We start from the raw sequence: 14,071 nt of genomic DNA on the forward strand, positions 1-14,071 counted from the left end.
GAAAAGCGTGGGATTCCCCTTTAATAAAAAGGGAGGGCGTAGAAAATATCCTGTTACCATCGGACAGCAGTGTTTTAAGTAGGAGTCTCGACAATGAGAAGAGACATGGCGGGGACTTCTTTAATTATTTTTATCACACTTGCTGTTTTTGTTCCTGTTGGTAAGTTTGAACAATCGCTGTGTGCTTTATCTCTCTCTTTTTTTTTAAAAAAAAAGGACAATGCTGAAGAATCCACAGTTCTCCACCCCTTTCTGTCGATTCTGGCAGATAAGAAATCGTCTATGCGGTTTTGAATAGGAAAAAAAAAGTGTTGGAACCTTCACAGGCTTTCTACTGAGACACCGTGGTATTGACTGAGAACAAACGCGTTTTAATTAACATATAAAGAGATCCTTTTTTCCTTTCATTTGTCCCTCAAGTCTTCCAAGGAAGTGAAAGTGAATCATGTGTTTCTAAAAGCCATCATCACGGCGCTCTTTAATGTTCACATAATATTTTTTGTGTGATTGGACTATTAAACTCTAGAACTTAACTGAGTTGTTTTTGAAGCCTTGCATTTCCTTGGATTCTCGTTTGGCTGCTATATTACTTGTACATGTATATTATTTAAATGTGTACGTGTGAGTGAATGGCAGCGTACTGAACGTATGGTCCGTGTGCAATACGGAGTGAGAGCACATTAAATGCGTACGGTATGTGGTCAGTAAATATTAAAGTTACATTTGTAACTTCTTTTCATTAATACTATATTCAAACAATCTGTACCTCCCGTACGTAAATTTAGTACATGTATAGTAACCCAATTACTTTTTGATGTGCTTTTTTTACAAAGCGCCCTTCCAACCTATTCAGGGGGGCAGAGCTGTTCTTGCCTTGGTAACAAACGTAAGCAAGTTATACAGGCTGATATACTGCAATTCACAAACAGAAAACCACTATCATACCCATTACTGGGAATTTTTAAGGAAAAAAAAAGTCAGCAACTATAACTGTTTACAACTTGAACATGCGAATATGCTTATTTTCTATTTTCGAAATCACTCTGAATAAAATAACGACGAGTGCACACAAGATTTCACAGAAAATAATACAATCTCGAGCAGTATTTGACAGCTGTATTGTAGAATCCCATGATACTTCCCAGTCATTTTTAACGGTATTTTGTTTTAAAGGTGAGACGCTGAAACAATAGGCGTTTCAAACACCTAACAGTACTGTTAAATTGCTCTTAAAGTATTGTAAGCAAAGCCATAACACGAAAGCCTGGAGGGGTATAGGTAATTATATAACATAATAATATTTGAAGCTGAGGCTGTTTGAAACGTGTCAGATGTCCCTAATGGAACCTGAGAGTCATATACGGTATATTGTTGTTAGCATAATCTCACTCCTTACTCGCACCCTTGAGTAAACTATTGCATTCAGATTGCTTCCGTAAAATGCTCAGCTGTTAAAATGGGTACTCCTTGTTCTGCAGGAAAATAAAATAACACTAAATAATTTGACTAAAGAGATTCTTCAGCATTAAATGTGTTGCATTCTCTGAACTTATTTGCTTTCTTCTAACTGCCTAAAGAAGTTGCAGGGTATTCTTGCACAAAAATGTAATTTTAATAAATCAGATTTGAAGTGGAATATTCACAGTCTTCTCCCAGAATGACACTTCTTACTGAGATGATTGCTTGTTGGTCTTCGAAGTGTTTCCCAGACAAGTCATTTTTAACAGCATTCATATTTTGGCATGCTAGGAGTCTGCTTCCACAAGAATATAAAACATGTCAAAATCTGCAGCTGTGGTCCCTCAGCACACAAAAAGACATGGCTGGAAAGTTAAAAACATTGTTCAGCGCTTGACAAGGTCATCCTGAATATACTTGTGACTTAGAAGTGACCATTTTATAGTCTGGGGTTTAAGAAAAGATTAGATGCACAAGGTCTTATTTTTCTAAAAGACAACAAACTTCCTTAACCAAACCTTCAGGAAATAAACTCTGATTCCAAATGTTTTATCAATGGGCTCACAAAACTCCCAGGTGAATACCCCCCTTCTGTGCTGCATATTACAGTAAGTGTAATGCCTAAGATTTATGTTTGTTTACTAGCATCCCAACCAGTCTGCCCTTTTGTGATATGTATTGGTCCTAATGCTTATGTATTTGTTTTCAGCCTTATCTGATGACTGTGAAAGTTACATTGACTCTTTGGGAAAGTTTCATGGAGAACAAAAATGCTCCCTCTTTCAATTCTGTTGTGGAAGTTGTGAAAATAGATATTGTTGTGGGAGGTTTTCTGACAAACTGGATGAAGATGAGCAGAAAACATGCTTTATTAGGAGGTAAGCATTTTATGTACTCTTAATATTTTTCCGCCTTTTTGCATACTACTAGAACTATTTTTGATGTGATAATAAATTGATATGAGTAGGGACAAAATACATTGAAGAAACATTACAAAAACCCACTTGTGTGAAAGCTCAGTGCTCAGTGGGGTTGTTAAACGTTTTCGAGAAAGGGGCTGGATGAGATTCTGTGATCGATTAGCTAATAACTACCACATGGGCTAAATGGACTGAAGAGTCTCCTCTCGTTTGCCACTTTTGTTTTGTCTTTAGGAGGTGGGATGAAATGGGAAAATCTGGAGAAATTGCATATAGTGCCTGGGAGAGCAAGACAACTTCACACACAAGGTGACCCAGTTTAGAATCAAACTTAGGAGCGTGAGTTGTACCCATCCAGATAATTCCATATATGTGATTTATGTTGCATAGGCAGGTGACGCAGAGCTAAGATTTGCTGGATGAAATGGCTGATGACTTTCTCACAGAATAAATTTAAGTTTTTGCAGTACAGCCAGACACTGTAACTCGGCATGGACAGGATTCATGGTGAGCAGGCAAGATACATGCCTTGTGATCTAACATATCTATGAAGAACAGAAAGGCCTTTAATTACGTCTTGCATGTTTGGTTAGTAGTATCTTAGAAATTCATTCAGCCACTCCACGAAAGGCTTTAAATAACATGGCATTGGCATAGCAGTTAGTTCCCAATACCCGCAACTGTGCAATGTACCTTTTGTTTGATGTTCAGTCTAAATAGTCTTAAGTTTTTTCAGCTTTGAGTCTGATGCGTTTTTGTGTGGTGACTTGGTCAGTTCTCGTCTTGATTTTGAGAATCTGTCATTTGTTTTATCTTGACTTTCAACATTCCTTCTAGTCTGGGAATTATTCCAGGTCTCTTCTCAGAACTCCCGTTCTGTCTTCTTTTTGTAACATGGTGGCCAATTCTACATGATCTTACTCATGCATTGAATACTTTCAGTATTGCTTCTTTTAGCACTGCGATTTTGGTGTACGTCTTTGTATTGTTATGGAGGTTTCAGTTATTAACTAATGTTGTCTAGATGAGAACCATAAGAAATTGTACTAAACATCGTAGAACGATTGCTTTCTTAGGAATGTTTCTTGCCAGGAAAGATTTTGTTTTTGTTCTTGTCATGCTAGCGTAATTTCCTGTGTGAAATGTGTCTTGCAGGATGGTTGAATTGAATGTCAGCTGAAACACTGGAATATCAGATCTGCTGTAATAACGAAGCATGAATATTTCAGTGACCGAACATGAAAATTGTATTAGCTGTAACAAAACAAGCCAGTATTGCATATTTAAATTGACAAAGAGGCTGTCAAAAAGCACACAGCACTTATGTGGTGAAATGATCCAAAGATTTTGTTTCCTTTCTTGTGCCTGACTTGAGAACGCACCCTCTTGTAAAGGTATTTCTGCGTTACATTTTCCTTCCAAATAATTTTAACTTAAAAATCACTTGTGAGGAATATCTATAATTTGGCTTCAGACAGGAAAAACAAAGCAGTATCCATTTGAAGTGTCATTGTGTTAGATTCCCCTTTAATACTGGTTTATTCAAAGCCTGACTAACATTGTCTTTCTGAATTCACTGAGCTAAATCAGGTGACTGGTCCATTGCATACATTGAATTATATCTACAGACCATTTTTTCGTTTTGTTCTTGATGATCTTCATCTGCTTGAAGTGAGTTTCCAGCCTAAGGTATCTATATACCTTTTTTTGTGGGGTTTTATAGGTTTGTTGGTTAAAGAGAATGTCTTGAATTTGAATGTGTTTGATACACCTTACAGAATGGAACGTTTTTTTTTTTCCCCAAGAAGCAGATTAAACTTCTGTGACTCAAAGTGAGAAATGACTGCTAGGTTACAGTGTTTTTACTTTCTGGCTTGCAAAAGAAACCACAGGAAATATTGTATCTCTTCGAATCTGTAACATATGCTGTAACACGTTTTGTGACCAAGACATTTAAATAAGACAAAAACAGTGAAATCACTCCCGCCAATTTCAGTTCAGATTATTGGGCATGTTTTACTGTAATTTAGCTAAAATCACAATGGTAATTCTGTGATGTTAAATGAAGCAGTGGAAGATTAGTGGCCCACACTGTGCATCCACCAAATGACAGGCAGAAGTCAAAGTCGTTTTGAAATAAAGACTTCCTCATTTCAATACATCACGGTAGTTAGTTTGTTGGCCCACAGTGAATTGAAGTGAGAAAAAAGCCTGATTCATGTTTACACAAGACCATGCAGCGAAAAGGTTCAGCCTCCACTCTGATTTTGTCACGCGCTTCCAACAGTTTCGAATGATGAATATACTGTTTATTGTTTCTACACTATATCAAAAAAAGTTCGATTCAAGTCCGGCTGAAGAGTTGGATGATGATATTGCAGATTATACGCTCCCAACAGTGAATGTGAATGTGAATATTGCGGCTTTGTGATTTATTTTTGGAGATGGCCTGGTAATGAGGGTGTTGCTTCCACAGTCCTGGGGAGGTTTCTGATCTCGAGCACCTGTCTCTGTGTAGAGTCTGTGTGGGTTTTGTATGGGGACTCCGATTCATTCCCTCCTTCCGAAGGCACGTGGGCCAGGTTTGAGTCGCTGTTCTGAATTGTTCCTTTCTCTGATTGGAAACCCATCCAGGGAAAGAGCAGCCACGTGCTCGAGCCCTGGCGTGGTGCCCTATACTTTCCGGGATAGGCTCCAAATTGCCTGCGACCTTCACCAGGATAAGCTTTCTGATAATAGATGGATAACTTTTACTGATCACCTAGTTTGTGCTCAAAGAATTAATATTTGAAAACTGCAGCATCTTAATAAAACCCTTGCCGTGTGGGTGTGTGTGTGTGTTAGCAGCTTTATTGAAAAGAAAGTAGTTGCTTAGAGGGGAACTGCAACGCTATTTTTATATTTCAGGGTTAGAAAGAATCAGCATCGATGTGGTTTGATAAGTACTCGATGAAAATAAAATCTAGCCAGCAGCCATATCACCCTGCAACTCGCAACTGGTAATCCACTGAAGCTCACCAGGTGTCAGCCTGGTCAGTACCTGGATGGGAGACCTCCTGGGAAAAACTAAGGTTGCTGCTGGAAGAGGTGTTAGTGGGGCCAGCAGGGGGCGCTCACCCTGCAGTCCATGTGGGTCCTAATGCCCCAGTATAGTGACGGGGACACTATACTGTAAACAGGCGCCGTCCTTCGGATGAGACGTAAAACCGAGGTCCTGACTCTCTGTGGTCATTAAAAATCCCAGGGCGTTTCTCGAAAAGAGTAGGGCTGTAACTCTGGCATCCTGGCCAAATTTAACTGTAACCATTAACTGTAAAGCGCTTTGAGTGGAGTGTCAGAGTTATATAGCTCTTTGAGTGCTATATAAGTATAAGAAATTATAATAATAATAATAATTATTATTATTACACAGTAACTTGAAAAGGCTGAAATTTACATCGCAAAATAGATGACATTTCCAGGTAGGCGCGGCGCTGTACTCTGTGATTCAAAACAAGGCAAAAAACTTCCAGTGAGCAATGTGAAGGGGCCCTATTACGTTGTAAACAATAAGAATTATGAATCCATCTCTTTTAATCTAATAGAAATATTGCTCTCGATTTCGAGATGGTTTTGCTGACAAATACTCTACTACTTTTTAACTCTGCGTGCAAATCACGTTGGAAGATTTCTGTGGTGAAATGTCTGCTTTCACAACCTGTACTTATTCACTCATACGTCACATTATATATATCATTACAGTACTAGTGGGCAGGAAGGGCCACATCACATGGTAATTCACACAGACTCTCGACAACATGGCGACTGTGCAGTACATTCTCACAGTTCACGATTTTGTGCTTCATTTGAAATTTGAAAATTGTTTTCTGTAATGTCAATGAATTTATTTTGTTTACAAGATTTAATAGCCAGTCTGAGAAATTGGGACTGCAGTTCCTCCTTGAGCCACACAAACACATCCATCTTTCTGCAAATGTTGATGATGATGATGATAATAACAACAATGGTTTAAACACTTTTTTGGTGGGGAAATGCACCAGTCTCATTAATTAACCTCTCTAGTGCGTCTTGGTCTTCTAGCACCATTCAAAGGCTCTGTTCACTTCATTTCATGTTCACGCATAGCTGACTTGGAGGCTGAATGAAGGACTGAAATAACTTCCAGCAAATATTCAAATGAATTTACGTGTTTCAAGAGATAAAGTATAGCCTAAAATAGAAATGTGATTACAAACTGGGTACAAACGTGCTTAAATAGCTATTATTTACTAACATTTAAAGGTAAATGTAAAACAGTGTAAAACCTTAAACTCTCAGCTACTGTAAACACTTAAAAACAAATTGCACATTATAAAGTTAAAGTGATGTTAAAGTTGAAAATGCATGCGTAGAAATCAGTATTTAATGAATCTGACTATATATATATGTTAAGTTTTAAATGGATAATCATAAATGATGGCAGCACCAGTTTTTACATTTTTGCATCAGCAAGCCTCTAAACCAGACTGACATTTATTTTCCATTTTTGTATAAAACAAGAACACTGGTTAATATTTTCTTTTTCTGTTTTTGTATGATAGTCATGTGAAGGAATGAGTTTGGTGTTGAAATTTAAAATGCAGTACTTGTATCAAAAAGCTGTTTTAATGGCTCTGCTTGTTTACGTTAGGTTCTGAACAGGAAATCAGCAAGGGGTAGAAACGTCACTGTTTCTATGATAAACCAGTCTGAAGTCTGAACACACTTTTATTATTAGCACTGTGTCTGTGGAGATATAAGAACAGTGCTGCTTCTCTATACTTATTAAGCTAACTAAATTAATATGAATATTAACTAAATTAATATTTTCTTAGTTTGTTTCGACATTGTATGCTGAATGTTTCAGGTTTATCTCTTAAGTTTCATTTCCTGATTATTACAGACCTTAAAGCTCCTTGAGGCTGTAGACACACCCAAAGCTGCATTCCTCTTTCTCTGTCAGTGTTTATTACTGGATGTGGTAACACTCAGTACTGTAACCTGTATTGAGAGAGCAAGCTTGATTTTGCTACATTTTTGTCAAATTATATGATTTGCCTTGGCTCATAAGGTTAGTAGAGTTCTGGTTTTTGCTCTTCCGGATGTCGGGCTGAATTGCTCGACCACTTTCATCCATCCATTTTCTAACTACGTTATCCGATACAGTGGGGGAGAAGGCTATCTTGGATGAGTCAACAGTTCAATGTAGGGCACGGGCAGACGCAGACACACACACTCACACCAGGGCCAATGTTTCCACAAGCCAGTTAATCTACCAGTATGTCTTCGGTCTGTGGGAGGAAACAGGAGCACCTGGTGGAAATATGTGAGCACATACAAAACCCCAGGAACTGAACTCGGGGTCTCAGTGCTGTGAGCCAGCAATGTTAACCACTGGCCACCAATCCGCTCCCACCATTTTCAACAGAACCTAATTTTACAGAGCTACAAAAAATTGCTAATTTCATTTTTTTTCTCAGAGTTAAAAAAACATACTGACAAACATCCATGTGAAGACTCTTCACAGTCAATTCACTGCAGGTCAATTACAGATGTTGGTTTGTGGATGATTAGCTGTAAGAGGTGTTTTTTTTTTTTAACATGGTTAAGCATAGTTGTAAATTTGCTAAAGTGATTATTAAGATTGAGTCTGTAATGTGTGGTATTTTACCTAATACCTTTCATCTCGGAGAAGCATTACCTCCAAGTCACTAAGGTATGAAGATGATACAGTTGTCAATATTGCAACATATTTTGTATACCTTCAATGCGGTACATGTCAGCAGTGAGGCTTACTGTACATTCTTGAGCTAGTTATTTGGATGGTATTATTGACAACATACAAAACAGGTCAAGTGGCTTTCGTGAAGAGTGAGGTAATTCAGAAACTTTTTTTCAGGAATTGGGCCTCAAAATCTTCCCTATATTTGTATAATGCCTTGCTGGTGTCTTTTCTTACTGTGGAAAGAAAACTCAAGTTGGAAAGGCTTGGCGTTTGTCCTAAGAAAAGGTTTACAATTCAGTTACATTCTCGAGCCCGTCGTCATAGCCCTGTGTGATCAATTCAACTGTGTGGGTCACTGCCTTTGTACGATAGAATCGATATTGTTTTTCACCTGCCATGCCTGTTGGATTTCACAACTTTGGGTAGCGTGAGTTTAGGAGGGGATTTTCAGTCATTTTCTCCGTAGTTAATTTACACTCGCTGTAATTTGACGTTTTGAAACCGTAATAGAAACGGCGCACGAATGTAATTGGAAACAGTCTTTGTAACTTCAATGTTTTTACTCAATAGGATTTTCTATTTTTATTAAATATTTTGTCAATATGCACATGAAAAATTATCAAAGGTGCTCCATCCAGATCTGGTCCCTGACTCTCATGTCTGTACAAGAAATGGGGTGATGTAAATGGCTGGTACTCATTACCAAACCCTCCTCCTGCCTCCCTCCCTCCACATGCTGCTACCTGAAGAGACTGCTCTGCCTAAACAAAGCTTTAGCTGACAGACTGTTTCCTCTCTGCGGGTGCAGTGAAGCAGGAAGTAAGGCGTCTGTGGCAGCAGCTTTCTGCATAACGAATGCCTCAGGCCTCAAACGTGCGACTCTATTTTATACTGACAAAACACAGTCGTTTCTAACATTAGAGAACGGTGTTCGGGTAAGTGAACCATATCTTTCTCCTCTAACTGCTGTCAGTTCCATCCATAGTGCGTTTGCTGCTTAGTATTTCTTTACTGTGGCAGAAAATTATTCTGAAATAGAAATGTAAGATTGCTGTCTATTTAAGGTGGCAAAGAATTGTACACGACATTTCAACCACTGATCTGAGATGGACTGTGCGCACAATGTTGTCTCGTTAGCGCCTGCATTGGAGGTTTATCCGTGGAAATGGGGTCAAGACTGGTGTTCTGTCGAGGCTGTACTCTCCCTTTGGCCTGTTGCTTGACGGGACTCTTGATTTGAAAGACACAGAAAATGAATGGAAGGAAAAGGGGTTGAAGTGTTTTTCCCTTCTTCCTCTTAAAAAAAAAAAGCTTTGACTTATTTCTTCATATCGAAGTGATGCATTCTATTGAGTCTCAGTGTAACAGTGTAAAATACCAGATGAACCTGTTTAAATTACCAGCAAATCCATTTTGTGCTCTTAATGCCACTTAAAACTGGGGTTTTATATGCTAAATGGAGTTTATCAAAAATGTTTAGATCTTAATCTCGCCTATTTCCGCTCTTTTAGGTATGTAGACACTTCCCTTCATACACGCGTCTAGGTGTATAGACACGTTTATCTCCCACCACCCCATCCATACCATTGCAGCAGATCCCTGGCTCATTCCTGACAAAACTAAAGGGGGTTCAGTCAACTTCATCCTAACTGTCGGGCTGCCAATTTCTCTCTCCTGCTTGATCAAGAAAGCACATGATGATCATTTCATTAGAAGAACGGTGGAAGTGGAGCACCATACTATACTGCTTGTGCTGAAAAAGTGAAAGCATCTGAAAAGATGTTCTTTCTAGATGGCAAACTGCACTGGACAGAAGATGTATTTGCATGATGACATCCGTTTAGTTTTCTGCCATTGAGCACATTCTATTGGTCTGTGGTCATTTACCTCACCAAGAAATGACACACGAACAAGCCTGTCTCGAACAAGGTCTCATCATGCGCACATTTTTCTGTCTTTTTAAAAAATAAATATATAAAAATGTATTTACAAGGTTGAGATTACTGACAACTGTTCTGTTATGGTGGGCTAGTAGCAGCTGATGAAGACCCAGTTATTTTCGAAGGTGCTGTGGAATAGTGGTTAGGGTGCTGGGCTGTGAAGGAGTTAATGGGTTCAAATCAAGGTGATCTGCAGGTGCTGTACCTTTGTGCAAGATAGTTAAATACTTAGTGTTTCGCTTAATAGCCTGCTATATAAATATAAATAGATCATATCTACATTGATGTTGTAATTGATTTTGTTTTCAGTTATCTGGTTAAATGAAAGATTAGATAAATATTAAGCATTGCAAGATGTGACTGATATAAAGCAAAAATCCATGTACTGTACAGTGGGTGGATTCTGTTTTTTGTGGAAAAGGTACTCAACATAAAATCTCTGCCTTCTGCTGTTATGCAGATCAGGGTGCAAAGAGAAACGGAAGTTAACTTGTGGCTCTGTTTTCTAAAGCAGATTTACCTCATTAAATTTAATGAATTGATCAGTTGAGTGTTCCAAGTGAGGTTAATGCAGGCTTTAGGTCTTTTGTAAAGGTTGCACTAAAAATACAGTGGATGACCTGACTGGCATTATTATCCAAATTATTATGGAATTGTACACCCAGATAATTAACATGAATAATATTTCTCCATTTTCATCAATCTTCCTAATCTGGCTTAACACAAGGTTGCCCTACATCTTGGACAGCATGTCAGTATGGAAAGCTCATTCAAGAATATAATAAATATAAAATAAAAGGTTCTGATTCTTGTTTGAAAGATGGAACTTTTTGACAATCCCTATAAACATATCCACAGACGGTAGCATATGGAATTCTTACCACAAGCATGTTACAGGAAGTCAGTCTGACGTTTCAAAAAACAGGATTTTTGTTATCCAAAGTGGAATGAAAACAGTTCCAAAACCTGCATTTAACTGTACTGTGGGCAGAGGAAGGCAAAGAGCTCTGTGGGAAGAAAAAAACCAGAATGTTCTTGTCACAGTATAGGCTTATCATTAAGTGCTGTAAATAAAACCCAAGTCCGTCTGTGATTTTGTCATCTAAAGTTATGTAATACCCATAGTACTCGTGGACAACTTCTCAAAGTCCTTACCAATATGACTATAAAAAACGTTAAAAGGTCATTTTAAAAATGAATATAAATGATATGAAAACCCTAATAAAATCACACGGCAGAAGCCACAATATAAATGTTTGTTAATTTGCTTCCAAAGTACTGACAGCACTGCATATTAAAATGCTGTCCACTTTGAAGGTCTAACGCCTACACTGATTGGTTTTGTGGTGTGAAAGGTTATGGAGGCTATGGTGAAAGTACCTCACAGCCCAGTGATTTAAATGTTTGGATTAGATTATGCTATCCACTCTGATAGGAGCCAATATTGAGGAGCCAAGACCAGAGTGAAGTGTTCAGAAAATTTAGTTTGAGATAAAACAGAGGTTATTAATCTCTGAACACATTACAGTTTAAGAGCAGATTTTGAAATTGCAGATGGCAAAACATTTCAATAGTAACGTCTGGTTTATCCAGTTCTTACCGTCACTCAAGTGCAGTAATAAAAAGTGAAACTGCTAAATTAAGGAGTGGTGGGCATTTACATTTTGTGAACTTAACAAAGTACATTGAGGTGAAGTACATATGGTTTCACATTGATAGTTATACGATCTGGAAAAGGGGATCAAGCACAAATCCTTGATACATACTGCATGGTGAAATACATATTAAGTAATTGTTTTTTAACCCAATTGTCTGAATGTTAAAATTTAAATTGTTTGAAGATGCAGAACTTTCAGTTGAGTAAACACAATGAGGTTTGAACTATTTCTGTAAAAAACAATTTTAATAACCTTATCTTGTCATCAGAGCAGAAGTACAGTAGAGTCATGATTATCCAACCTAAACGGGGCCGATAGTATGTCAGATAATCCAGAAACTGAGTATACAAAGCATAGATTAATGGAAGCGCAGTATAAGTATGAAATCTGGTTTATTCATCTACTGTTATACTAAAATAACAGAGTACAGAACTATTGTTAGTTATTATTTTAAAAAATGAGCGATTGGAATGAATGCTTCTACTCTTCCTTGCGGCAAGGTCTCGCCAACGTCTTGGTAACATGAAATCGTTAGCAGTTGTCTCCTCTTGTTTTTCAACGTGCACTGTAAAGTATATACTAGTGTGCACTATGGTGATTGGCTGTGTCGGATAAAACATTATGTCGGATAAGCAAAGGTCGGATAATCGGGACTCTGCTGTGGGCTTTTTTCTGTTGGTTTTTTTTTAACCCAAGGGTTGTAACGTTTGTGCAGGATTGGCTAGGGAAAACTGGTCTGTTCTCTACCATTCTCAGTAATGAGGAAGTATATTTTCTGCTTTTCCTTGAAAGTAACCCCTGGATGTTTAGAATGTTAATGTTGAGTCTGAGTGGTGCTCGAAAATGTAAACAGATATTTTATATTCACTGTGTGATACAGGAATATACAGTCAAATATAGGAAGTCTTTTTTTTAACTTATGATCTAAATGAGCAGAACGGGGCTGAAGGCCGAAGCCTCTATAGACCTAACCTTTTTCTGTACCATGTTCCAGTTCTTTTTTGACCTGTTTTTAAGCCTGAATTCAACCCAGGCAAATTGCAGGACACATGCCTTAAAATATTGTTGTATGCTTTTCTTTTATACAGTGCGTGACATCAGGCTTTGTCACATCAGTCCTATTTTTTTGCATGTTAATTTCACTTATCTTCAGTGCCAAAACAATATCTGTAAGGATGAAATTCCCTGAACTGGGACTGTATTTATTTCATCTTAATTTTCAGCTCTCTTATAGTAACAGTACCAGTGTTTAAATGTCAGAAATATGTACAGGGATCCAATGAATGTAAATCAGCACATGGAGAATTAAGGATATGGTTATAGATGTAAGCCAGGGATACAAATGGAATTTAATTCTAGCATTCTTTCACACTTAGTATATATTGGGTTAAGTTTTCATATACAATCTGGGATGTCTTTAGTCTTTCAGACTAAAAGAAAACCTTTTCCTGTGTCTTGAACTTCAGCCTTCTTGGAACAAACATTACCTTTCTCCAAAAATAAAACTTTGATTTGTTCAAATGGTATTCTGAATGGGTTTATGCATTGTATCTGTTAATGCTAAACTTCAAAGCAATTCAGAGCTTCACAGGAAAATATTGCTTGAGTGATTTTTGTAATAAATGTGGAATGTGGAAATTTCCTCTTTCAGAGATATCCAAGGGAAATTTAAGTGTTTTGAGTATTTCTGAGATGCTGATCCTTTTTTAAATTTTTGTCCTTATTTTTATGTTGGACAGTGGAATGGGAATGTCAATTGCTATTGGAGTGACCATATTTATCATCTTCATCATTATCATAATTTCCTGCTGCACATGTTCCTGCTGCTGCCTGTACAAAATGTGCAGAAAACCTCCAAGACGTAAGTTGAGCTGTGCTTATATTGCTTTTATTTGGAAATAAAAATACCATCGTTTATAATGTGGCACCACCACACACACTCACTTTCCAGTTTTGGAAGCTGATAGTGCAGTTTGGCTGGTATATAGGAGGGCTGTAGACTGCATGCTGAGTGTGAGTCTTGCAGTATCTTCAATGAGAGGTCATTCTGGCTGGATGAAAGATCCAGCTCTCCCTCACAATAGCAGATACTAGAAAATCATCTTAGAGGTCACAGTTGTCCTGCAGGCTAAAAAAAATTCCACAGGCCTGTTGGCTCTTGGCCAGTCGTACCCCATGACTTGAGAGATCTGTCACAAGTCAGCTAATGTCACTAAAGCTGTTGACATTTGGATTGTAGTGCCCAGCATGTGCTCTGAATGAGAATATTTACTGTTTTGAGTCCCTCAGTCTCCCGTTTGGTTTTTATTATATTCTATTGCAAGTTTGCTGTACAGCCGCCTAATAAAATAC

At 37.9% G+C, this 14,071-nt stretch overlaps 1 protein-coding gene and 1 long non-coding RNA gene across 3 annotated transcripts in view; both read left to right on the forward strand.

The window, feature by feature from the left end:
• shisa10.1 (shisa family member 10, tandem duplicate 1) overlaps positions 1 to 14,071 on the forward strand; it is a 19,077-nt gene continuing 5,006 nt past the window's right edge. Inside the window, exons 1-4 of one of the 2 annotated variants that reach the window (XM_088636783.1) lie at positions 1 to 160; positions 2,168 to 2,336; positions 2,613 to 2,687; positions 13,459 to 13,580. In XM_088636783.1, the coding sequence (XP_088492909.1) occupies positions 94 to 160; positions 2,168 to 2,336; positions 2,613 to 2,687; positions 13,459 to 13,580 (433 nt within the window). In that variant the 5' untranslated portion in view covers positions 1 to 93. The remainder of the gene's footprint in view (positions 161 to 2,167; positions 2,337 to 2,612; positions 2,688 to 13,458; positions 13,581 to 14,071) is intronic. The other variant, XM_088636784.1, reaches the window with a different exon arrangement.
• On the forward strand, positions 2,694 to 10,451 carry LOC148662075 (uncharacterized). Its single transcript, XR_015939663.1, has 2 exons — positions 2,694 to 9,056; positions 9,633 to 10,451. It is a non-coding gene; the product is annotated as an uncharacterized LOC148662075 (long non-coding RNA).

This window comes from Lepisosteus platostomus, chromosome 6 (genome assembly GCF_059453375.1).
Source record: "Lepisosteus platostomus isolate fLepPlt1 chromosome 6, fLepPlt1.hap1, whole genome shotgun sequence".
NCBI classification, from domain to species: Eukaryota; Metazoa; Chordata; class Actinopteri; order Semionotiformes; family Lepisosteidae; genus Lepisosteus; species Lepisosteus platostomus.